This window comes from Penicillium verrucosum (assembly GCF_028828655.1).
Source record: "Penicillium verrucosum strain IBT 35672 chromosome Unknown utg000001l_segment0_segment0, whole genome shotgun sequence".
Classification (NCBI taxonomy): Eukaryota; Fungi; Ascomycota; class Eurotiomycetes; order Eurotiales; family Aspergillaceae; genus Penicillium; species Penicillium verrucosum.
In genome coordinates this window covers 7,844,876-7,864,162 of record NW_026643210.1, presented here as the reverse complement: position 1 = coordinate 7,864,162, position 19,287 = coordinate 7,844,876, and the positions used below count along the sequence as shown (strand labels likewise).

The 19,287-nt window shown below is 49.4% G+C and overlaps 9 protein-coding genes across 9 annotated transcripts; 3 read left to right on the top strand and 6 right to left on the bottom strand.

Annotated features, from left to right (window-relative positions):
* Nucleotides 1-302: 302 nt before the first annotated feature.
* N7516_002878 (uncharacterized protein) lies at nucleotides 303-1,244 on the bottom strand (the record flags this gene model as incomplete). Its single annotated transcript, XM_057215598.1, has 1 exon — nucleotides 303-1,244. The coding sequence occupies one exon, from the start codon at nucleotides 1,242-1,244 to the stop codon at nucleotides 303-305; it is 942 nt and encodes a 313-aa protein (XP_057077481.1).
* A 676-nt stretch (nucleotides 1,245-1,920) lies between these two features.
* N7516_002877 (uncharacterized protein) lies at nucleotides 1,921-2,706 on the bottom strand (the record flags this gene model as incomplete). The annotated part of the gene is made up of 1 exon (XM_057215597.1): nucleotides 1,921-2,706. One exon carries the CDS (start codon nucleotides 2,704-2,706, stop codon nucleotides 1,921-1,923), a length of 786 nt encoding a protein of 261 aa, XP_057077480.1.
* A 455-nt stretch (nucleotides 2,707-3,161) lies between these two features.
* Nucleotides 3,162-4,480, bottom strand: N7516_002876 (uncharacterized protein; the record flags this gene model as incomplete). Its single annotated transcript, XM_057215596.1, has 3 exons — nucleotides 3,162-3,197; nucleotides 3,286-3,959; nucleotides 4,051-4,480. 3 exons carry the CDS (start codon nucleotides 4,478-4,480, stop codon nucleotides 3,162-3,164), a joined length of 1,140 nt encoding a protein of 379 aa, XP_057077479.1.
* Nucleotides 4,481-5,287: 807 nt separating this feature from the next.
* On the bottom strand, nucleotides 5,288-6,412 carry N7516_002875 (uncharacterized protein; the record flags this gene model as incomplete). Its single annotated transcript, XM_057215595.1, has 3 exons — nucleotides 5,288-5,327; nucleotides 5,382-5,921; nucleotides 5,973-6,412. 3 exons carry the CDS (start codon nucleotides 6,410-6,412, stop codon nucleotides 5,288-5,290), a joined length of 1,020 nt encoding a protein of 339 aa, XP_057077478.1.
* A 443-nt stretch (nucleotides 6,413-6,855) lies between these two features.
* On the top strand, nucleotides 6,856-8,678 carry N7516_002874 (Zn(II)2Cys6 transcription factor domain-containing protein; the record flags this gene model as incomplete). The annotated part of the gene is made up of 2 exons (XM_057215594.1): nucleotides 6,856-6,911; nucleotides 6,959-8,678. The coding sequence occupies 2 exons, from the start codon at nucleotides 6,856-6,858 to the stop codon at nucleotides 8,676-8,678; spliced, it is 1,776 nt and encodes a 591-aa protein (XP_057077477.1).
* A 239-nt stretch (nucleotides 8,679-8,917) lies between these two features.
* N7516_002873 (TFIIH/NER complex subunit TFB2) lies at nucleotides 8,918-10,530 on the bottom strand (the record flags this gene model as incomplete). Its single annotated transcript, XM_057215593.1, has 3 exons — nucleotides 10,346-10,530; nucleotides 10,206-10,293; nucleotides 8,918-10,148 (listed from the first exon to the last, which is right to left on the bottom strand). Exons 1-3 carry the CDS (start codon nucleotides 10,467-10,469, stop codon nucleotides 8,918-8,920), a joined length of 1,443 nt encoding a protein of 480 aa, XP_057077476.1. The 5' UTR covers nucleotides 10,470-10,530.
* Nucleotides 10,531-10,690: 160 nt separating this feature from the next.
* N7516_002872 (PaaI family thioesterase) lies at nucleotides 10,691-11,773 on the top strand (the record flags this gene model as incomplete). The annotated part of the gene is made up of 9 exons (XM_057215592.1): nucleotides 10,691-10,717; nucleotides 10,782-10,822; nucleotides 10,901-10,913; nucleotides 10,973-11,038; nucleotides 11,144-11,186; nucleotides 11,245-11,316; nucleotides 11,377-11,465; nucleotides 11,567-11,655; nucleotides 11,704-11,773. The coding sequence occupies 9 exons, from the start codon at nucleotides 10,691-10,693 to the stop codon at nucleotides 11,771-11,773; spliced, it is 510 nt and encodes a 169-aa protein (XP_057077475.1).
* Nucleotides 11,774-12,145: 372 nt separating this feature from the next.
* Nucleotides 12,146-16,500, bottom strand: N7516_002871 (RNA helicase aquarius; the record flags this gene model as incomplete). Its single annotated transcript, XM_057215591.1, has 4 exons — nucleotides 12,146-12,567; nucleotides 12,636-16,091; nucleotides 16,141-16,241; nucleotides 16,292-16,500. The coding sequence occupies 4 exons, from the start codon at nucleotides 16,498-16,500 to the stop codon at nucleotides 12,146-12,148; spliced, it is 4,188 nt and encodes a 1,395-aa protein (XP_057077474.1).
* Nucleotides 16,501-16,903: 403 nt separating this feature from the next.
* N7516_002870 (THO complex subunit THO1/HPR1) lies at nucleotides 16,904-19,163 on the top strand (the record flags this gene model as incomplete). The annotated part of the gene is made up of 4 exons (XM_057215590.1): nucleotides 16,904-17,143; nucleotides 17,198-17,276; nucleotides 17,327-17,445; nucleotides 17,499-19,163. The coding sequence occupies 4 exons, from the start codon at nucleotides 16,904-16,906 to the stop codon at nucleotides 19,161-19,163; spliced, it is 2,103 nt and encodes a 700-aa protein (XP_057077473.1).
* Between the last annotated feature and the right edge of the window lie 124 nt (nucleotides 19,164-19,287).

Here is a 19,287-nt window from a genome sequence, read left to right as displayed (position 1 = left end):
TCGATGTGTTGTTCGCTCTTGGTCATTCGGAGGAATGACTCAATGTAGGCGAGGCAGTGCGGGGTATTCCATGGCTGATTACCGATTCAGCTAAGCCTCAGCCTCAGCGGAGAGGTCAAAGCTTGAACGACAGGCGCGAAGCGAATGCTGGCTGTTGCGTCGTTGGCGAGACGGTTGAGTGGGACCACTTCGGGCGATGATCGTCTCACGCACAGCAGATGATATCGCAATATTGTGGGATGGACCAAGTTGGGGATTTGGCTTGGTCGAGGACTTTGAGGGAGGTAGAAACACACCCAAGGTCATCGAACGTCGCTGTCGATAGCCTCGGTTCCAGACGCGCGGCCTTTGGATCCCGAGCTGGTAGCCAAAGAGTCTGCATGGCTGAAATCGTGCAAGGCACGGCTCGGATCAACGAAAGACGGGTACTGCCCAGCGCCCGTAGTGAAAGACGAGGATCTCCACATGTGCTGGTGGGCGATATTGACCAGCTTGCCGAGGACTGCAATCTCGAGTTTCAGTTTGATACTGTACAGCGTGGCCTTGAGGGTGGTTTGGTAGATATAGTAGTTCCTAAACTCGATGATCATCAACGCGATATCCATGAGGATACAAGCCACGTTGACGGCGAGCAGCTGCAAGATAGTCTTGCGACTAACATGGTCCTGATTCAAGCGCAGCATGCGATTTGTCTCCCACATGTATAACCCAGAGATGATAACCTCCTGCACACAGAAGCCCGTCAGCTGTAGCTTCTCCATGACATCGTACCCCGCAACCGAGGCGGCAGAACTGGAGAAGTTGGCCGCGTATGTGAGGACGGTCGTGGGTATATGTAGTAGGAAAATGTTTGAGATGATCATAGTTCTCACCATGCGCAATACGCGCAAGTTCTGGATCACCAGGTGGAGACGCGAATACAGCACGAACGACTGGCCGGTTACCATGGTCCACCAGCCGATTGTTAACAGCGTGACGGGCACCCAAGTTGCAGTCGTCAGATTAAAGAATTTAATCAAGTAGCCGATCGAATATGGCAGGATTCCAACGCTGGCTACCAGCATACTCCAGAAATAGGGGCCTTCATAGCGTTTGAAGGTTAGGAAGATGAGCACGACTAGCTCGATCACGTTGTACCATGCGACACCGACAAATGTTGCGATCGTGATACGGACACCAATACTGTTTCCTGTGTAGCTGCCGGTAATCCAGTTCCCTGGACTGGCATTGCTGAGGGAGGACATGACCTCATTGGGAAGATCTGATATGGTTGGGAAGAGGGAGAGAACACACGGACCGTGAGGTGTTTTATTTTTTTTTTAGTGGCGCGGGGTTTCCCCTAATTTGTTGGAAGGCTGGTTTCCGCGCCCCAGTCCTGGCCCCCCCCAAAGGGGTGCCAAGTGGACTAAATGTACTTCGTACTTTGTATTATAATAGTATTATAATAGTATTATAATAGTAATAGAAAGTGATAGTCTGAATTTATTGTAAAGAAGATCAATAATTCGTCCATAAGGGTATTATAATCTGACCCACTTGCCGTGTTTCTTTCGGTGATGCGAGGGGTTACAATAATATTGTATACGAGATAGTACGAGATACTGTATTCTCCTGTCTATTTATATAGGGCCGAGTGCTTATTCGATGCTTGTTATACGCGGTAATTAGGATGTTACTGATTAGATAATGAAAGTACCCCCGGGGCCGAAACATACGGATGTAAAGACCAGAATGGGGCCATCTTAGTTGATGAGGGAATGAACAGGTTATCAGAGAATAAGAAGACGCTAGATAATAAAAAAACTTTCAAGTATACAAGAAAGCACACGAGTAGTGAGAATACTATGTAACTACCAAATATGCACACTTGTTCCAAGGATGTATATAAATAACTAAACTACCCAAACGAGATCAACCACCTTATACCCTTATATAGTTATCCCATCTGTACACGCCATCATTCAAAGCCTCTGCGTGTAAGCTATCATCCAAGGCGCCTTCATTCCAGAAGTCTTCTTGAACAAAGCCACCAGCCCAGAACCACTCGTCGAAATCGAAGTTCAAGTCCAGAGCCTCTGCAACATTGCCCACTTGCTGCTCTGCCGACTCGTCCTTCGGACCCTCGACGGGTGCCATGGGGCCGCCTGCCGTTGTTGCTGGGGTCCAGAGTCCCGTCGAGGCAGCACTCATACCAGATTCAACTGTGATGGGAGACCGAGCCTCCCTCTCTGTCTTGTCCTCACTTACCTCTCTCTCAAACTCTCTCATATACGCTCCTAGTGTAAGCCCCATTGTCCTCTTGAACACACGGCAAAGATAACTCGGTGTCACACCGACCTCTTGTGATAACTCCTTCAAACCCCGCTTTACTGTCAGGCCATGATCATCTCGCTTAGTCCGCAAAAGCGATAGAACCCTTATGACAACCTCCTCCCTCTCTCCAACGAAACTCGAATTATCTGGTTGACATCTCTTGCACGGCCGGTGGCCATCGCGTCGCGCTTGGTCTTCTGTGTCGTAAAATACAACATTGGCTCTTCGAGCAAGGCGTGCGGGACAGGTCGGGCGGCAGTAGATCTTGGTAGATTTGACGCCGTAGAGAAAGGAAGAGTGGGAGGAAGGAGTGCGTTGTGTGAGGGCGCGCCAACGAGCTTGGGAAGTTTGGAACTGATCGGAAACGATCGATGTCGAAGGTTGTGCTTGCATAGTGAGAGGACTATATATATATATTTCTTTTACATTAGAATGTAAGGACCCTTGGAATACTCCGAAGGTTAACCCTTCGGGATGGGAAAGCTCCTACAAGAACGGAAGTGGCGCACCGCAAGGTTTGCTCTGGAGACTCACCGCCCGGGGGAAAGTGCATTGAAACATTATCAGCCCTAGTATATAAGAGTCAAGGCTGAACTAATACATTGTTGCTAATACATTGTTGCGAGCCTTTTATGGTCTTTCCACCCGCGAAAACCTGGGGTTTTACCACCTTATCCTCCAATATCTCCCCTTCACTTTTACCCTGACCCATAGAAAAGACAAAAAAGCCCCCGCATAGCTGAGTCCAGCAAAAAGAGCGACTCCCCAATACTTTTCTTTCCCTGTGCCCTCCGACGCATCTAAAAGACCCCCGGCAATGGGGATACTTGCCAGGACGCCAAAGGATACTACCGTAAAACAACTCGCATAATATCGACCATATTCTTGAGTTTCGCAAAGCTGACCCAGGCATATTGGTGTCAAGCTAACATTTGAACCACTGCAGAACCCAAATAGTAAGATAAAGGCTACCAGTAGTGCGTAAGAATCGAGGTCTGCTGCGAGGATATCCGGTAGCCAGAAACCTAGAACTGATACCGTGCAGAAAAACAACGAAACAATCATGGTATTGTATCTGCCAAATCGATCCGCCATGTCGCCCGCCACGTATCGGCCAACGCACGAAGCAGCATTGAGAATCGCGAGAAGCTGGTATGCAAACGCCGACGATCCCGTCAGGGCCTCCTCATCAGACAGATGCTGTCGATCGATATAGTAACGTGGTATGTAAGTAATGGGGATGAAGTAAGCCAAATCCGTCAAAAGGACTCCGGAGGTTGTGAGTGCCATGGCTCCTGTTCCATCTAGGAAGATCTTATAATCTGGCAATGTATCTCGCCAAGTCGTTTCAGCTCCTTTTCGGGGAGGGATTCTGCTTCGGCAAAATGCCACGCTGATAGCGCAGAGTACAAGAAGCACAAATCCGAGGATTCGGATCGACCATCCCCAGCCAACTTGAGGGAGGAGTGATTGTATCATTAGGGGAAAGAGAACACCACCAAAACCACCTCCTATGAATGCTATACCACTGGCGAGACCGCGACGCTCCATGAACCAATGAGCGACGGAGCCCATTGATGGGGTTAGGAGAAGAGATGAGCCGATGCCGGTCATAATGGAGAATGACAAGAAGATCTGGTAATATTCTATATTGCCATTAGCAAGGGAATGTGTATATCGGCAGAGTGTACGAGCAATGAACCATTGCATGTGATATGAAATGAGAACCGATCTTACCTGTTGAGACACTGAGTGTAAAAATGCCAACTAGCGTGCAAATAGTCCCGGCCACCATCAGTCCACGCGGGCCCATGGCATCAAAGGTCGGTCCGATCTGTACTCCACAGACCCAGTTCACGAAGGCGTAGGCTGAGAATATCCAGCCAAGAGTAGACGAAGAAGCCTCCGGTAATATCACTTTGGATATAACGACCTCGAACACACCAGATGTGTTGTAGATACCCAGTGATGAGGTCAAGCCACACCACGCACCCAATACCACCAACCAAGCATTACGACCACCCTCGGGATATGTGATCTCGATGTTGAGAGGTGCTAGGTCGGTTGTTACGGGGATATGCGGTGACGGGTTTTCAACCTCAGAGGTAGAAGAGTCCTCGTTGCCAGTGAGCGTCTCTTTTTTATATAAGGTGTCCAAAGCATCCATCGTGGATGAACTGTGCTTGGACCTTGGCGCTATCGTCTCTGGGTGCTTCATTTTCAAGTCTTGGAATCATCTGTAAAAATTTAGGGGAGAAGGCGATTGTCTGATACCAGTAAATTGCAATATTTGGGTGATTTTCTTTTCTATGTCTTCCACGGGAATGACGGCAGAGGCTGTGAAAAAGAATTTGATTGAGGACGTAGCAAAATAAATAAAGCATAATATACCTTTCTAGTATGTCCTGGATGTGTCCAATCAATGATAGTAAACAAAACTGAACACATAGTGACCAATTACAGCAAAAGACTGAAGGTGTACTCAAAGTGGCCAATTATTAGTCCGCTCGGGTTAGGTATAGCAGCCAATCCTTTAAAAAGAGCGAGATCGGTTTAGTTCTTTCCGAATGCGATCTTACGCGACATCCACTCCACTTCACTTTGTGTTTCCTTGACGAAGTATTTAACCACATATTAACTAACTAGTTACTAGGTACCTAGGTCGTTCATTAGACCCTCTTCCGAATCGCCCCAATTGTTCTAAATTTGACCAATCAACATGAGTGATCCAAGCTATGGACTCATAGTGACCAATCAAAACTACGTTCAGGGTTTGGAAAGTACTCAAAGTGACCAATCAGCAAGCCACGCGAGAATTCCCAGCTATGTATACAACAGGCACAATTTGAATAAAAGTCCACTCGGTATAAACCTTTCATGTTGATGGCATATGTTTTCGTATATAAATGTACTCTACACTAAACAAAAACACTATATCGCAGATCAAGATAAATTAAAAGAGGCTCCGCTAGACCTAGAGTGGCGGGGTATCACCAAATATGCTGTCCATCATCCTGAGATAACTAATGTTAGCAACATGTTCACGTGGACTACAAGGATAAACTCACATAGCGGGATACCGCGATCCAGGGACCTCAGTTTGCGAGATCAACGTCCGAATATCTTGCAGCTCCGTATCTGTCAAATTAAGAAAGACGGACTGGGTATTCTCATCAAGATTCTTGATAGATCTTGTTCCGGGAATAGGGATGATATCAGAGCCCTGAGCAAGAAGCCATGCGATAGCAACCTGGGCAGGAGTACTGCCGTGATTATTGGCAATATCTTTCAGCCCCTGAACTAGTTCAAGGATCTTCGGGAAGTGTTCCTGTGCGTACTTGGGGAGTTTGCGGCGGAAATCATTTTCGGGAATATCGGAGAACGATTGAATTTGCCCAGTCAAGAGACCTCGGCCAACGGGGCTGTAGGCAACGACAGTGATACCAAGTTCACGGCAGGTAGCCAAAATATCGTTGGTGGACGATTCAATTTCCAAGGTGAACGCACTATATTCTACCTGATACGCGGCAATGGGGTGAACGGCATGGGCACGGCGCAAAGTTACAGCTGAACATTCAGATAATCCAAGATACTTGATTTTGCCTTGGCTGATAGTTTATCAGTTTTAGAGCCTCTCAAACCAATGGGGTGTGACTTACTTCTTCAACTCAACCATAGCCTCGATAGTCTTCTCAATAGGTGTCACGCCATCTACCCGATGACAGTAGTAGAGATCAATAACTTCAACCCCGAGTTTCTTCAGACTATTCTCGCAAGCAGCCTTGACATACTCGGGGTCAGAGCGGACTATTTGACCACCTGTGGCGGCGTCATATTGGATGGCAAACTTGGTAGCCAGGAAGATGTCATCGCGATTTCCTGACCTCTTCACCCACTCTCCCACTGCGTCCTCGCTGTCAAAGTACATGTCGGCTGTATCCCAGAATCGTGCCCCGATCGAATGGGCATGCTCGAGGAAAGCTACCTTGTCTTCGAGGGAACCGGCAAATCCATAGATACTGCCGAGGCTCATGAGTCCAAGACCAATTGCAGGGACTGGAGGGCCGTTGCGTCCAAGAGATCGAGTTGGAAGAGACATGGCTGAAAACTAGTGAGAAGATGTGAACAATATAATCAGAGTATTGCAGGGGAAAAGAAAAATAATACCCCCTACCAGGAATCCCAGGGCTTTTTATATTTTTACAGGTAACTCAAAATGTCTCTTCCAATGATCATTGAGTCTATTCACAGGCTGAGACCATTCGAAAGGACGTCATCCCGTGGAGCGATATACAACATACTTCGTATGTTGTATGCCAATAAGAATACATTAAAAGCGAGCATACCAGTCCTATCTTCACGTAGTTAACGATTAACTCCGATTAACTCCGATCCACTCCACTCCTAACTCCCATGCCAAGCACACCGCCGCCTTATTGGTACGTTTGGCGTGGGTGATATTTCTCGTTCGGAGCTAACCTCCACCAACTACATTAAGTTTCAGCCGAGAGTCCAATGTTGTCCTATTCCTCAACGGCAGATATGCACAGACAACCCCCACCCCGCAAAAAGTCCAAAACGGGATGCAAAACCTGCAAGTAAGTATTTGCCCATCCTTATTTTAGCTCTGCCTAATTGAGTCAAGGATCCGCCGGGTCAAATGTGACGAAGGCCGACCAGCTTGCCGACGCTGTGTATCAACCAACCGAGTCTGCGATGGCTATGGTATTTGGGGAGGAGGTGGAACTACATATGGGCAACCACAGAACAACCGCGCTCTATCAGTCTACTGCACACCGGTTCCAGTTGGCAATCTCGGCCACGAGGAACAGCTATGCTTCGACTGGCTGATCGCACGAACTGCAAGGAAGTTCGCTGGTTTATTTCCGTCCGACTTCTGGGAGTCCTTAATCTTCCAAGCTAGCGCACAGGAGCCCGCTGCGCGTCATGCTGTCATTGCCTTGGCTTGTACGCATCGGTTCCAGCAGCAATATTTCACCGGCCTAAATAAATATGATGTGGAGCGTTTCACCCTGACGCAATATAACAAGGCAATTCAACATCTACGCACCGATACAACCAACAATAGCTATTCTCTCCGGGTAGCGCTGATTACATGCATGCTCTTTATCATTCTAGAATACATGCGTGGGCAGTATCAGATGGGGTGTGCACATCTCCAATATGGCATGAAGCTTCTCTCCGATATATCCGCAACACGTTCTCGTTCTCCGTCATCCATGGTGCCGACCATTATATCCCCCGAAGAAGATTTCGCCTACAATGCCCTGGTCGACGCCTATTCCCGACTAGGCATTCAATCAGCCATGTTCGGCCATGTGCCTTCACACGTGTATCTTGTAACAACAGATCCGCAAATCGCTTGTCTCCCTCATACATTCACCTCCCTCCTACAAGCAAGACGAAACCTAGACGACCTCTTGAACAGAGTCCACTGTCTAAAAAACCATTACCACGACCACCACGCATCCCAGACCCCAACCAGCAACCAAAAAATGCTCGACACACAAAGCAAAATCCTCGCAGACCTATCTCTCTGGCGTAAAACATACACTGCCTCGGTCGGACACCTCGAAACCAACAAGATATCAGGAAAAGACCAAACCGGCTACGTCCTCCTACGGGTGCACCACGAAATGGCCACAATAATGGCCTCCACCTGCCTAGCACCAGAAGAAGTGGAATCCGAGCTGATCTTCGACGGTTACACCGAGATCTTCATCAGAATAATGACCGGCTTCCTCGATATATGGAAAAGCTGGTCAGCAGCAGCATTCCAGGGGAATGATCTTTTTAAGATAGCCAGGGCATCCGACGAGCTGAAAGTCACCTTCCAGGGCTTCGAGGAGGTGTCCGACATGAACACAATTCTAGAAGCTTGTCTACTAGAACTGCTTGAAAAATCCTCCATAATCAACCACTATATGCAGGTACTGGACTGTGCTAAGGAGGGGTTTACCATTGAGATGGGGTACATCCCACCTGTATATTACACGGCTATCAAGTGCCGTGTTCCGCGGATCCGGCGGCAGGCTGTGAGGGTGTTAAGGGCTGCGCCGCATCGGGAGGGGCTGTGGAATGGTTCGCTTTTGGCGAATGTTGTGGAGGAGATTATTAGGATTGAAGAGGGGGACTTTTATGCTGGCAATGTCGGTGTCAATTCGTCTGTTGGGTATATTCTGCCTCGGGATGAGGATTTGCTTGTGCCGAAGCTGCCGGCCGAGGCGAGGGTCTCGGATGTTAGGGTTCTTCTGCCGGATGATGTTGGAGGAGATACTTATGTTACTTATCGGAGGAAGGTTGGGGATAAATGGGTGACTTTTAAGCAGAAGATTGGTGCGTAGGTGTATGTAGGGAGCAGTATGTACTTAGGTTAAATCCGATGTATATGACATGCGGTAGTCCCTCTTTCGATCATAATCTTCTTTCATTGTTTATTGTACAATTTTTATATCAACAGCCGCACGGCCAAGGGTCGTAATTTCGTAACATGCTTTCCAGTATCCATAACACCCCAAAGATCTTGTCTTCTGCTTTTGCTAAATTCATAATGACTGAAAGTCTTATGCCTTGCATGACTATGTTACTTCCCGCCTACCTTTTGACTTCGCAAAAATGCAGCCACCTGCTCATGCCTCGTGACAAAGAACATTCGCTTCCGATCTGACTTCCAAACCAACACACCAATCTCCGCGGCATACTGACAAGGGGCCTGATATTCGGTCAAGCTGGTGAAATCCTTGAACAAAAAGCCCGCCGTGGCCCGGAGACGGTCCCGCTCCAGCTGCCACAGTCTGATCTGATCTGTCACGGTAGGCGGGAGCACAGATGCCGGGACACCCTTGCCGTTGGATTGAGCGGCGCTGTGTTTTCGCAGCTGTGGGTGCGCGTGCGATAATAGATATGAGATGATTTGATCGGCAGTGATTCCCATCTCGATGGCTCGACGGACAGACTGTCTGGTGATTTTGCCGGTGACTAGGTTAGGGAAGCGGTATTTGAGGTTTGTGAAGAGGGAGATGAGGGATATTTGTAGGGGTGATGAAGTGTAGGCGTAGAGTCGGTAGTTGGTTTCGATGATGATGAACCCAGAGCTAGAGCCACCAGACGGTCCCGCTGGTCCAGTGAGAGAGCCTGTGACGGGGTTGCTCAGAGCGCTCGAGTCAGATGTTAGTGTAGTTGCGAGACGGGTGGGATAAAAGCGTGTCGCGTCGGCGTCTTCCTGGTAGACAATACCAAAATCGGCGAGGTCCGCGAGAGTGCGAAGCTGGTTTGGTGTCATGTGGCTTTTGTCGTAAGACGATCCGAGTTCCAGGCTGCTCAGAAGGAACAGGAACGAGAGAACCTCGACGCTATCCATGCCGATGGCCTCGGCGCTCTCGACATAAAGAATCAAGATATGCCAGACCTGGGTGTTCACGTCCTGAAGCACAAATCCGAACCCGTCTTTGGTGATGTCGACACGGTTGCCTCGGATCTCAACTAGGTGTCCCGCTTGGAGAAGCTGTTTGACACCTTTGCTCAAATTGACCGCGTCGCGTTGTCCACTCAAGGCACTAGTTCCAACCATGTACCCCATAACACCTTCCCACTGCCGCCTAGCATATTCGTCCAAGTCTGCAATCGAGATCATGGTGTGTTCCGGAGCTTGAGAGAATACACCGAAAGAGTGAGAGTCCTCGGCACCCATCAGAGCTTGTCGAAGCGAAGCGGCGAATGGGTTAGTGACCATGTATGCGCGGACATTTTCGCCTGTGAGGGTCGTAGATAGAATGTGAAGTCGACCCAATATTGAAAGCGCATTATCCCGTTCCCTTGCGTGAACACTGTCAGTAATGACTGGAGCCAGACCTGTCAGATAAGCCACTCACTTCTTGCTCTCTGAGTTGACCCAAACTTCCAGATCAGCTGTTGGAAGAGGGTCTTTGAGATATAGTAGGGCCATCACAAAGCATTTTGCTATATGCACTGTTAGCACAATATCCCTTCCGTGTGGGTGAGTTCGATGTACCTAGATCAGGCAGCATGCGCCGGAAGATCGCCAGGGCTGTGGATGGTTGTTGGTATAGCTTATAAAAAGTCGTCCCTGGGAGACCCTCCAGGTACTCCAGAGGACGGGATGTTGCACTCGCCATAGTGAGCTGTGAGAAACCAAGTTCTCAGGCAACTGAAAGAGAAGAAAGTGTCTGGTTGAAGTGGATGGATGAAATGACGATGGTACGGTGACCGAAGCGGCCATAAAGTGCAGTTCCGGGGTGCTCCCGAGTCGCCGAGTCAAGTAGAACGTTGGACCTGTTAACTCCTCCCTATATCATTCAATCTCCGGGACATTTGTCAATTTGTCACTTTTTTAGAAATGGCTTCTCTTAGATTTGTCCGCTCGGTAGTTATTCAAGACCTTCATCGCCTATCATTCACTTCCTACTAATGCATATCACTATCTATAGGTCTGGGAGTCCTTCCGAGCTACCTCGGGTCTGGAGCCTCGGTATGGAATTCATCCCAACTTGTCTTTACCTTGGAGATATTAGAAAAGAACTAACATCTAGCTTTAATTCGACTGAAGGCTATTGGATAATGTAAGTCTGAGCCAGTTTCCTAGCAGTTTCATTGAACTAATCACTGACCTCTACTATAGCTCCGTGTTACAGCCGCCAGGCCCGGTGTGGTCAACTTTGAGCTGGATATTCAGAAGCAGCATACAGTATGTCTCTTTGTGCTGCTGTCTCTCTAGCAAGCATAGTTGGGAACCTTCTTAAAGACTCAACTTCTTACATGGGACGTCGTCTCTGACATCTATATCACATAGAACCGTCTGAATATCCTCCATGGAGGCACCATTGCAAGCATGGGTAGGAGATCACTCTGCGTGGCACAAAATTTGTGATATTTGGCTAAAATATGCTCTAGTCGACCTCGGAGGTTCGTTGGCTGTGGCATCTCGCGGCTTGTTCGCGACAGGTGTGTCAACAGACCTGAATGGTAGGTTTATAAAATCGGTATCCCACCCAACTTCTCTGTTTCTAATAAGATCCTCTCTAGTCACATACTTAAACTCAGGTGGCAAAGTTGGTGACCGAATCCTGGCCGTATGTCTTTCTCTGTCTATCCCTCACAGTATTACCAAACGGGTACTAACTTTCAACGTCAGGAGGTGAATTGTGATAAATGTGCGTTATCTGACTGCTTCATCGCATCTCTTTGTTTGGTCTGTTAGACATCAACTAACTAGCCGCGTTTAGTTGGCAAGACCCTTGCTTTCACGAACATCAAGTTCACGGACCCCAACGGACATATCGTTGCCCGTGGGAGCCACACAAAGTGTGTACCCTATCCTATTTCCGAAAATAAACTGCTAATGTCGCTCAGGTACGTGACCCAGGCTTGGAAGGATCCCAATAATATTGTGGAGGAAATGAACAAGCTCAAGGACCAATGAGAGGGAAATCGAGCATTACGATCAATGAAGCCGGAGCGTTTTGGTCGAACAAGTCTCACATCTACTTTAAATAATTGAGAACTTGAAAGACGCCCGAAGAGAAGAGGAAGTCGGAGTCGTCAGAGAAGACTGTTCATAGAATCCAATGAGCTTGTTCATATCCCCAAATGATACCACTCTGCCTGAGACCAGAAATTCTACGCAAGTTTCATTTACTGAGTGCTGCCATGTAGGGGATAAGCATGTAATCTGTAAAATGAACTGCCCATTCCGGGTCCCTCTCAGAATGCAAAGAAGCAGAAAACGTGGAGTAGTCCCAATCCAACAAATCCCTTTATTGGGCTGCTATTACCATTTAACTTGCGAAACAATTCATACAATATCTTCATCCCCGTCAGCAGCTCCCATAACCTCATCCTCGTCCAGATATTCATCTTCGTCAGCCGGCGCCGCATCCTCAATGGTGATATCTCCATCACCCATAGCCTTGACCTTAGCCTGTGTCATCTCGAACACGTACTGTCCGAGGTGCTCGACACTTTCCATCGGCGTGCCCTCAATAGCGGCGTTGACTTCCCGCGACGACGGGAACATCTCGCCAGGCGCGAGCATGAGCTTATCCGGTCGTTGCAGAAGAAGGTCAAATGCGGGCTTGAGTTCGTAGCACGATTCGAAGACTTCCCGTCGGCCGAGGATATACAGACCCAGTCGTGCGCGGGAGAGGGCTACGGTCAGACGGCGAACATCGCGCAGGTACCCGACGCTTCGAGTTCGGGTGAGAGAAAGAATCACGTCTAGAAAAATGTTAGCAATTCCGATATTTTGAGTGATGCAAATACGCTTTAGGAGGAAGTCAACTCACAATCATTTTGCTCTCCCTGGTAGCGATCCACTGTCGTCACAATCTTGGGCATTCCAAACATGGGGTTCTTTCCACAGCGGTGACTCAATACATCCCGGATCAGAGCTGTTTGCCCAGCATATGTGGCTAAGATGGAGATTTTAGAAGCAGGATAACCCAAGAGTCGCATGTACTGATACATGGCCACTGCGTACTCGGCTTCACCCAGATTCTGGATAAAGTGAGGTGTCGGCTCTCGCTCTCCAGAACCCTGGTAGTCGGGGACATTGATGAACTGGTAGTCGAACTGGAACCCGGCATTGGCCTGCTGGTACTCGGGGGCAGTTTCGACCACCGGAAGATCTCCGAGTTCCTTGTACCGCCAGCGGAAGAGCTCTGCAATGCTAGGTCGTGAGCGTCCTTGCTTATCCAAGTTGATCACTGGGACACCCAGCCGCGCCAGTCGCAAGAAGAGACTTTGCTCGAAGTGAGCATATTGACGGAAGGCCATGTTTTGAATAATGGGCGAGTTCTGGTGGTGATCACCACAGAGAACAACACGCTTGAGAGGAAGTTCGCCGTTCTTCATGTTTTGGAGAGCGTTGGGGATGAAACTCTCAACTTCAGTAATCTGCGCCGCTTCTTCCATGACCACATTGTCGTAGTGGAAGCCTAGATCGGCAATTTCTTGCCGGCGCATAGCTGCGTGGGTCGAGGTCATCGCGATGATTCGCGCCTCCTTTACGAGGAGATAGTTCGCTTTATCGCGAGGTTGTCTCAAGATCTCGAATGGCCGGATATCCTCCAACTCAGAGAAAATTCGAGCGATGTGACGTTCACAGCCTGCAGCAGTATCAATGATTGTCTCCTTCGCAGCTTCAGCTTCGAATAGGGGCTGGGGAGCATTTGCAAAGTATGATTGGAACGGGAAGGAGGCGACAATATCTTCATTTGATGTTCCTTCGGAATTGGCTCGATCCCAGAATTTGGCCCATGCTGGCTGCACGTAAACTGTATTGAAGTAGCCTGCAGTCTCACATGAATTTCCATGCGCACCCTCGGCCTCAATTGATGCTGCCAAGCGCATCACTTCGGACAAATAGTGATTGCGGTTGTCAAGGAAGGATTCGACTCGACCGTACTTGCTGTAGTTGGAATCAGTGTCCAATTCTTCCTCGCCGTGACCCAGTCGCAGCAAGTGCCGTTCATCAATATCAAGGGCAATGATCTTTTGGAATAATTGATTGAGAGCTTGGTTGCTGTGTGCAATGAGTAGTGTTCGTTCATTGGGGAAGTTATGGTAAATGTTGTTAATGATTTGGGTGGTGACATCGGTCTTTCCAGTACCAGGCGGCCCCACGATGACGGTGAGCCCAGGCTGTGTTCCGGATGCGATGGCTTCCACTTGGGCCGGGGTGAATCGGATCTTGTTCAATTTTGGAGTGTCGACGGGGTAGGGACCGGGGTTTGGTGGCTTGTATGTGGAAACACGCATACTGCTAGGTGCCAACTCCGTCTCGGCCGCTTGTTCTCGGCGTCGCTTCTTCGGCGCGTGAGGCTCGGCTGCAGACTCTTGGTTAACATATTCAAGCACGTAGGGCGGGCCAAAGCTGGCATTCTCAGCCCCAGAAGGTTCAATGCCCGGGAAGCTTTCCACCAAATGAGACCAATCCAAAAGCGTGTCTCGGAAGTCGACAGTGCTAAGTCTGTTTGGCAGCTGCGTGTATCGGGCACTAGCGGGATCTCCATAGCCCAGGAAGATGTCCTGGAGCCAGGAAGGAAGCGTCATATCAGAGACAATAAGCTTTTGCATCGTCTGCAGAATTGACTTGAAGTTATTTTCCCTGCCCTTTCTCCGTGCAACCACGTTAATGAGGGGGTAAATGTCCGGTTTGCCGTGGGCCTGCTGGTCCTTGTCGGCTTTGAATGCAGTCGCGTCCAAGTTTACGATCAATCTTCTCAATCGTGCTCTGGGCTGAGAACCATTTGCCTGGCCAGTAGATTGTCGCAATGCGCGACCTTGCTCGTCAAGTACCTGTACGATCTCGGCCGTTCGAAGGTGGGTCATCCGAGGGGCTTCAGATGCACCTTGTTCCGACTGTGACGAGCTCGACTGGACCGCCAAAAGATAGACAACGTCATCGGGGCGGAGTGAGTCCCATTCTCTCCTGACATTATCTGCAAGTCTTCCCACTTCTATCGCGATCTCCGCTCGAACAAAGGCCGGCGTTGTTGCCCCGACCTTTGGTGGTGCGACATCAATGATAGCAGGCTTTGAAATTGGAATAGCCATTCGAGAGAATCCTTCAAAGTTCAAGTTTCCATCGCGTGTTGCCTTTGGCTGCATGCGTTTTACGAGGGACTCCATGTCCTTGCGGATTTGGAAGAAGGCTTCTGACCGGTAGAGGAGGAAAGAGCGCCAAAGGAAATCTCCGAGACTCAGATACTGGAGATTTAACTTTGGGATTGCCAGAGGCCTCGATCCGTCGTATGTCTCATTCCTCAGCAAGGCCGGGTCATAGAGGGTTTCTTCAGTCGGAAGTGGACTCAACTTCTCGACAACTTCTTGGAAGGGCACCTTGCGTTCATAGAAAGATGCCAAGACTTCCAGATAGAACTGACGGTCTGGAGTGACGTGCGATGATTTTGGATAGCTTGTGCGGAATCCTAGGTGGGAACAAAGGCTCTGGAGTTCCGACTCGTCTAGAGAAGATAGCTGTCCCTCTAGATCCGCCCGCTGCGCAATTGACCCCATATTGGAGAGCGCGAGGATCGTGAGCTTGTCTTTGAAGAACTTCATTGAGGTTCTTTGCAGTTGGGCCAATTCCTGGCAATGCAGGTCGTAGACTCCCTGCGGAGAAAGAGCTTCACCAGAGTAATCATCAATTGCAAATTGGACAAAATGTTTGAGAAGGCTGTGGAAGTCGCGAAGGAGGGCGTTATCAGGCACACGGTAGAGTTGTGAGAGGCGAATAACCGACAGAAGGTTGAGGTCCTTCAACAGCGTGTTCACGTAGCGCCTGGTGGGAAGCTGACTTTCGAGATCAACCAAGAGCTCAAGGAAACGTTCACAGTACAGCAAGTTCTCAGCCTGGTCCTTTTCGGGTCCGTTCAACCTATGAAGGAAATCCAAGAGCATCGTGTATAGCCATGAACGCTCGAATCGCATCTTTGCTTTCGCTGCTTCATCTCCAGCGTCGTATCGCTTCGCAGAGGCTCTCCATGCCTTCTTAAGTGTTGGGGCCTTTGCAATAATACGATCTCTAGTCTCCTCACTGGCCAGGTTGTGCCAAACCGAGATAGAAACGAGCGGCGCGCATTCTTTGCGGATCAGGACGTTCTCGAGCGACTGGAAGGCGCTGATAATAAACGATATGATAGAGAGTCGAGAGTGAGTCGGAAGTGAACTATCAATGCTCATGGAGAGAATACGGTGGAAGAGATTGGAGAAGTCATCGGCGCGGTCGGAGAAGATATCTGCCACTGTCAGCTTCGCTGTGTTATAGATCTCGTCGCATTGACTCACCCCATATCGGCAAGTGCTCCCGATTCTTCACGCTGACGATCAATGCAATCAACATTACATGATGATTCGACGCATCCTCTGTGTAGGTCGGCCAAAGGAACCTGGAGAACAGTTAGCGTTGGCCCTGTAGGCATGAATGCCGATAACGTACTTCTCAAGAATATTCAAGTTCTCGAGTATCAATAGCGAGCGACTGTTGAAAGCCTCTGCTTCCAAAGGATCCCACAATTGCTTCTTGATGACATCTGGTTTGGCCTTGCGGACCTTCGTGTTCAGCCAGTGGGCCTTGGCTAGCTGCACCCACGGGCTTTCTTCACGAAAGTCCACCACTGTAGGCCTGGATTCGAGACTCTGCGCCATCGCAGGAGTCAATAGTTTCCTTAACCTAATAAATTGGAGTTGGTCAAGGAGGGGTGGATTGGCGCAGTCGGGAACATCTGAATTAGTGAAGCTGGGGGAGCTTTTCAAAAAGTCTTGGCATTCAATTCCGCCGAGCCGCAGTCCTCAATCAATCTGACCACTTTGTTTCCCACCTTCCTGCACCCATCTAAACTTTCTTCTTGCTCTTGTAACTCGTCTTTAAAGGGAAGATTGAAGAGACTCTTGAGAAGAAGCTGAAGACCGCAATCAAGGAAATTCCCAAGGCCCTCAAAAAGACGCCTGAGAAGACGCCTACGAACACGCCCGAGACGACAGTCCGATTCGACACTTTGACACAACCCTTCAAGGGTCCCTACAGGCGCCTGGGTAAACACTTCAGAAAATGGCGAACGAGGACATTGCCGGTGTCCAGGTCTACAAAAGACTAGTGGACAATCTCCTGGATCGCGCCGCGCAGGTGAAGCCCGACAAGCAGATCGAACCCCCTTTGAACGAAACACACCTGGGCGAGTCGATATGGCAAGTTCCGTCTGAGGATGGCAAGGCTACAAAACACTTAAGTCCACAGACTAAGATTGCGGCCGTGGAAATCGCGTTTCGCGAGAAGTTCTATCGCGTTTTGGTACGACCTGTACAACTCTCGAGTCCCCAGGGCATTATTAACAGTTCGTCATAGGCCTCGACTACCATCGATGACCCTGCTTTCATTCAAATCTGGAACCTCCTTGACATCGTCTCCATCTTTTCTGATAATGGTCAGTCTCCGCACTCCGCCCACACTCCATACGGCTCTAACAACCACCAGAACAATGCGAACCCGGCCTTATTTTCTGGCTCATCGAAGAGCTCTTGGATAGTCAAACCATTGATGGCTGTCGCAAGGTGTTCGACTACTTGGAGTCCCGAAGAGAAAGGAACACCAAGGTTAGCATGGTCCCCCATCTACTAGATCTGTCGCAAAGCTGACCCCGCAAAAGAAACACTTCAAACAGAAAAGCTTAGTTATTTTACGATCATGCAACGAACTTCTTCGCCGGCTCTCGCGCGCAGAGGATACTGTGTTTTGTGGTCGGGTGTTTATCTATCTCTTCCAGAGTTTCCCACTTGGAGACAAGAGTTCAGTTAACCTTCGCGGCGAGTTCCACTCTGAGAATGTTACAACTTTTGACGAAATTTCGAAAGAATCTACCGAGCAGAAGGAGGATGCAACAATGACTGGAGGGGCTGAACCCACGGCGCCCGGGGAGGCTGCGGCAGGCCAGACTGAGAGCTCGAAATTGCCCAGGGTTGTTGTTTCTACTGGTGATGAGAAGAAATCAGACGAAGTCGACTTGAACGCGCTCTATCCGCTCTTCTGGAGCCTTCAGGCCTATTTCTCCGCACCGAGCAAGATGTTCGACGCTGAACGGTTTACATCGTTTAAGACCGGAATGGAAGCTACGCTTGCTGCATTCAAGAACATCAACACTGAGATGGAAAACGAGAGATCTGCGCGAGCCTCGGAAGATGCTCGCAAGTCGAACAAGCGCAAGCGCATCGCGGACGGTACTGAAGTCGCCACCAGCTTCAATCCGAAGTACTTGACCAGCCGGGATCTGTTTGACCTCGAGATCAGCGATACTGCCTTCCGACGACATGTTCTTGTCCAGGCTCTTATCCTCCTCGATTTTGTGCTTTCTCTCACATCAAAATCCAAATCGCGCCTGACCAATACGACGAATAAGTCCGTTCTCTACGGGTTCACTTTGAACGAGGAGGATACCAAGTGGGCGACCGGCATGCGAAAAGGCATCGAGGGATATCTGCAAGAAGGACCCGGGGGCAAGTTCTACTATCGCATGGTTGACACGGTCTTGTCTCGAGACAAAAACTGGGTGCGGTGGAAAGCCGAAGGCTGTCCATTGATTGAACGGCCGGCCATCTCGGCGGCGGAATACACCACTTCCCGCGAGCACGCCACCAAAGCATATGCCAACAAACGCCTTCGTCCGTCCCCGATGGGCTCTCTCGATTTGAAGTTCCTTGCCGACACTGAGGCGCTGGCCAATATTGAGCGTCTCAAGGAATCCGACCGCTACAGCGTTCCTTCTGCGGACTCGTTCTTGAAGGGCATCATGGACGATGAAATGGACATCGATATGGCGATGACCGACGAGGATAAGGCGATTGCCGAAGGTGCTAAAGCCAGCAAGTCCTGGCGAATTTTACGTCTTGCCGCGAAAGGAAAGCTCGCTGCATTCGACAAAATTGGAGAGGGCAACAACCTACAGGTATTGTTCGAGACTGCTACAGCGACTGAGGATAACAATGAGCTCACTTCCTCGGGGGATACCAAGGATATCTCTCAGTCCCTCGGTGGAGCTCAGGATCTGCCTGTTGAAACCAAAGAGCCCGAGGACAAAGAGCCCGCTGGAGCGAGCGAGGCTGCTAAGTCTGAAGAGCCTATTGAGGGCAAAGCCGAGAAAGCTGGCCAGTCTGAGGGTGCTCAGGACCTTCAGAGTCTGCCCCAGGGCACAGATGAGCCGGAAATCCAAGTCAAAAACAAAGACGTCATCAGTGAAGAACAAAACCCAAGCACGGATGACAACAACGAAGAGGCCTTTGCCGCCGCTAACGCCTCCGAAAAGGACTCTGCCACGTAAAGTCAGATTGTGGCTTGAAGATATTCTGTTGGATACTCCATGGCTTTGACCCCCTTTTGTCCGGAGAAAATCCCCCAATGGGCACCATCCGGCGCAATCACACCGCGTCCAACCACATCCAGAT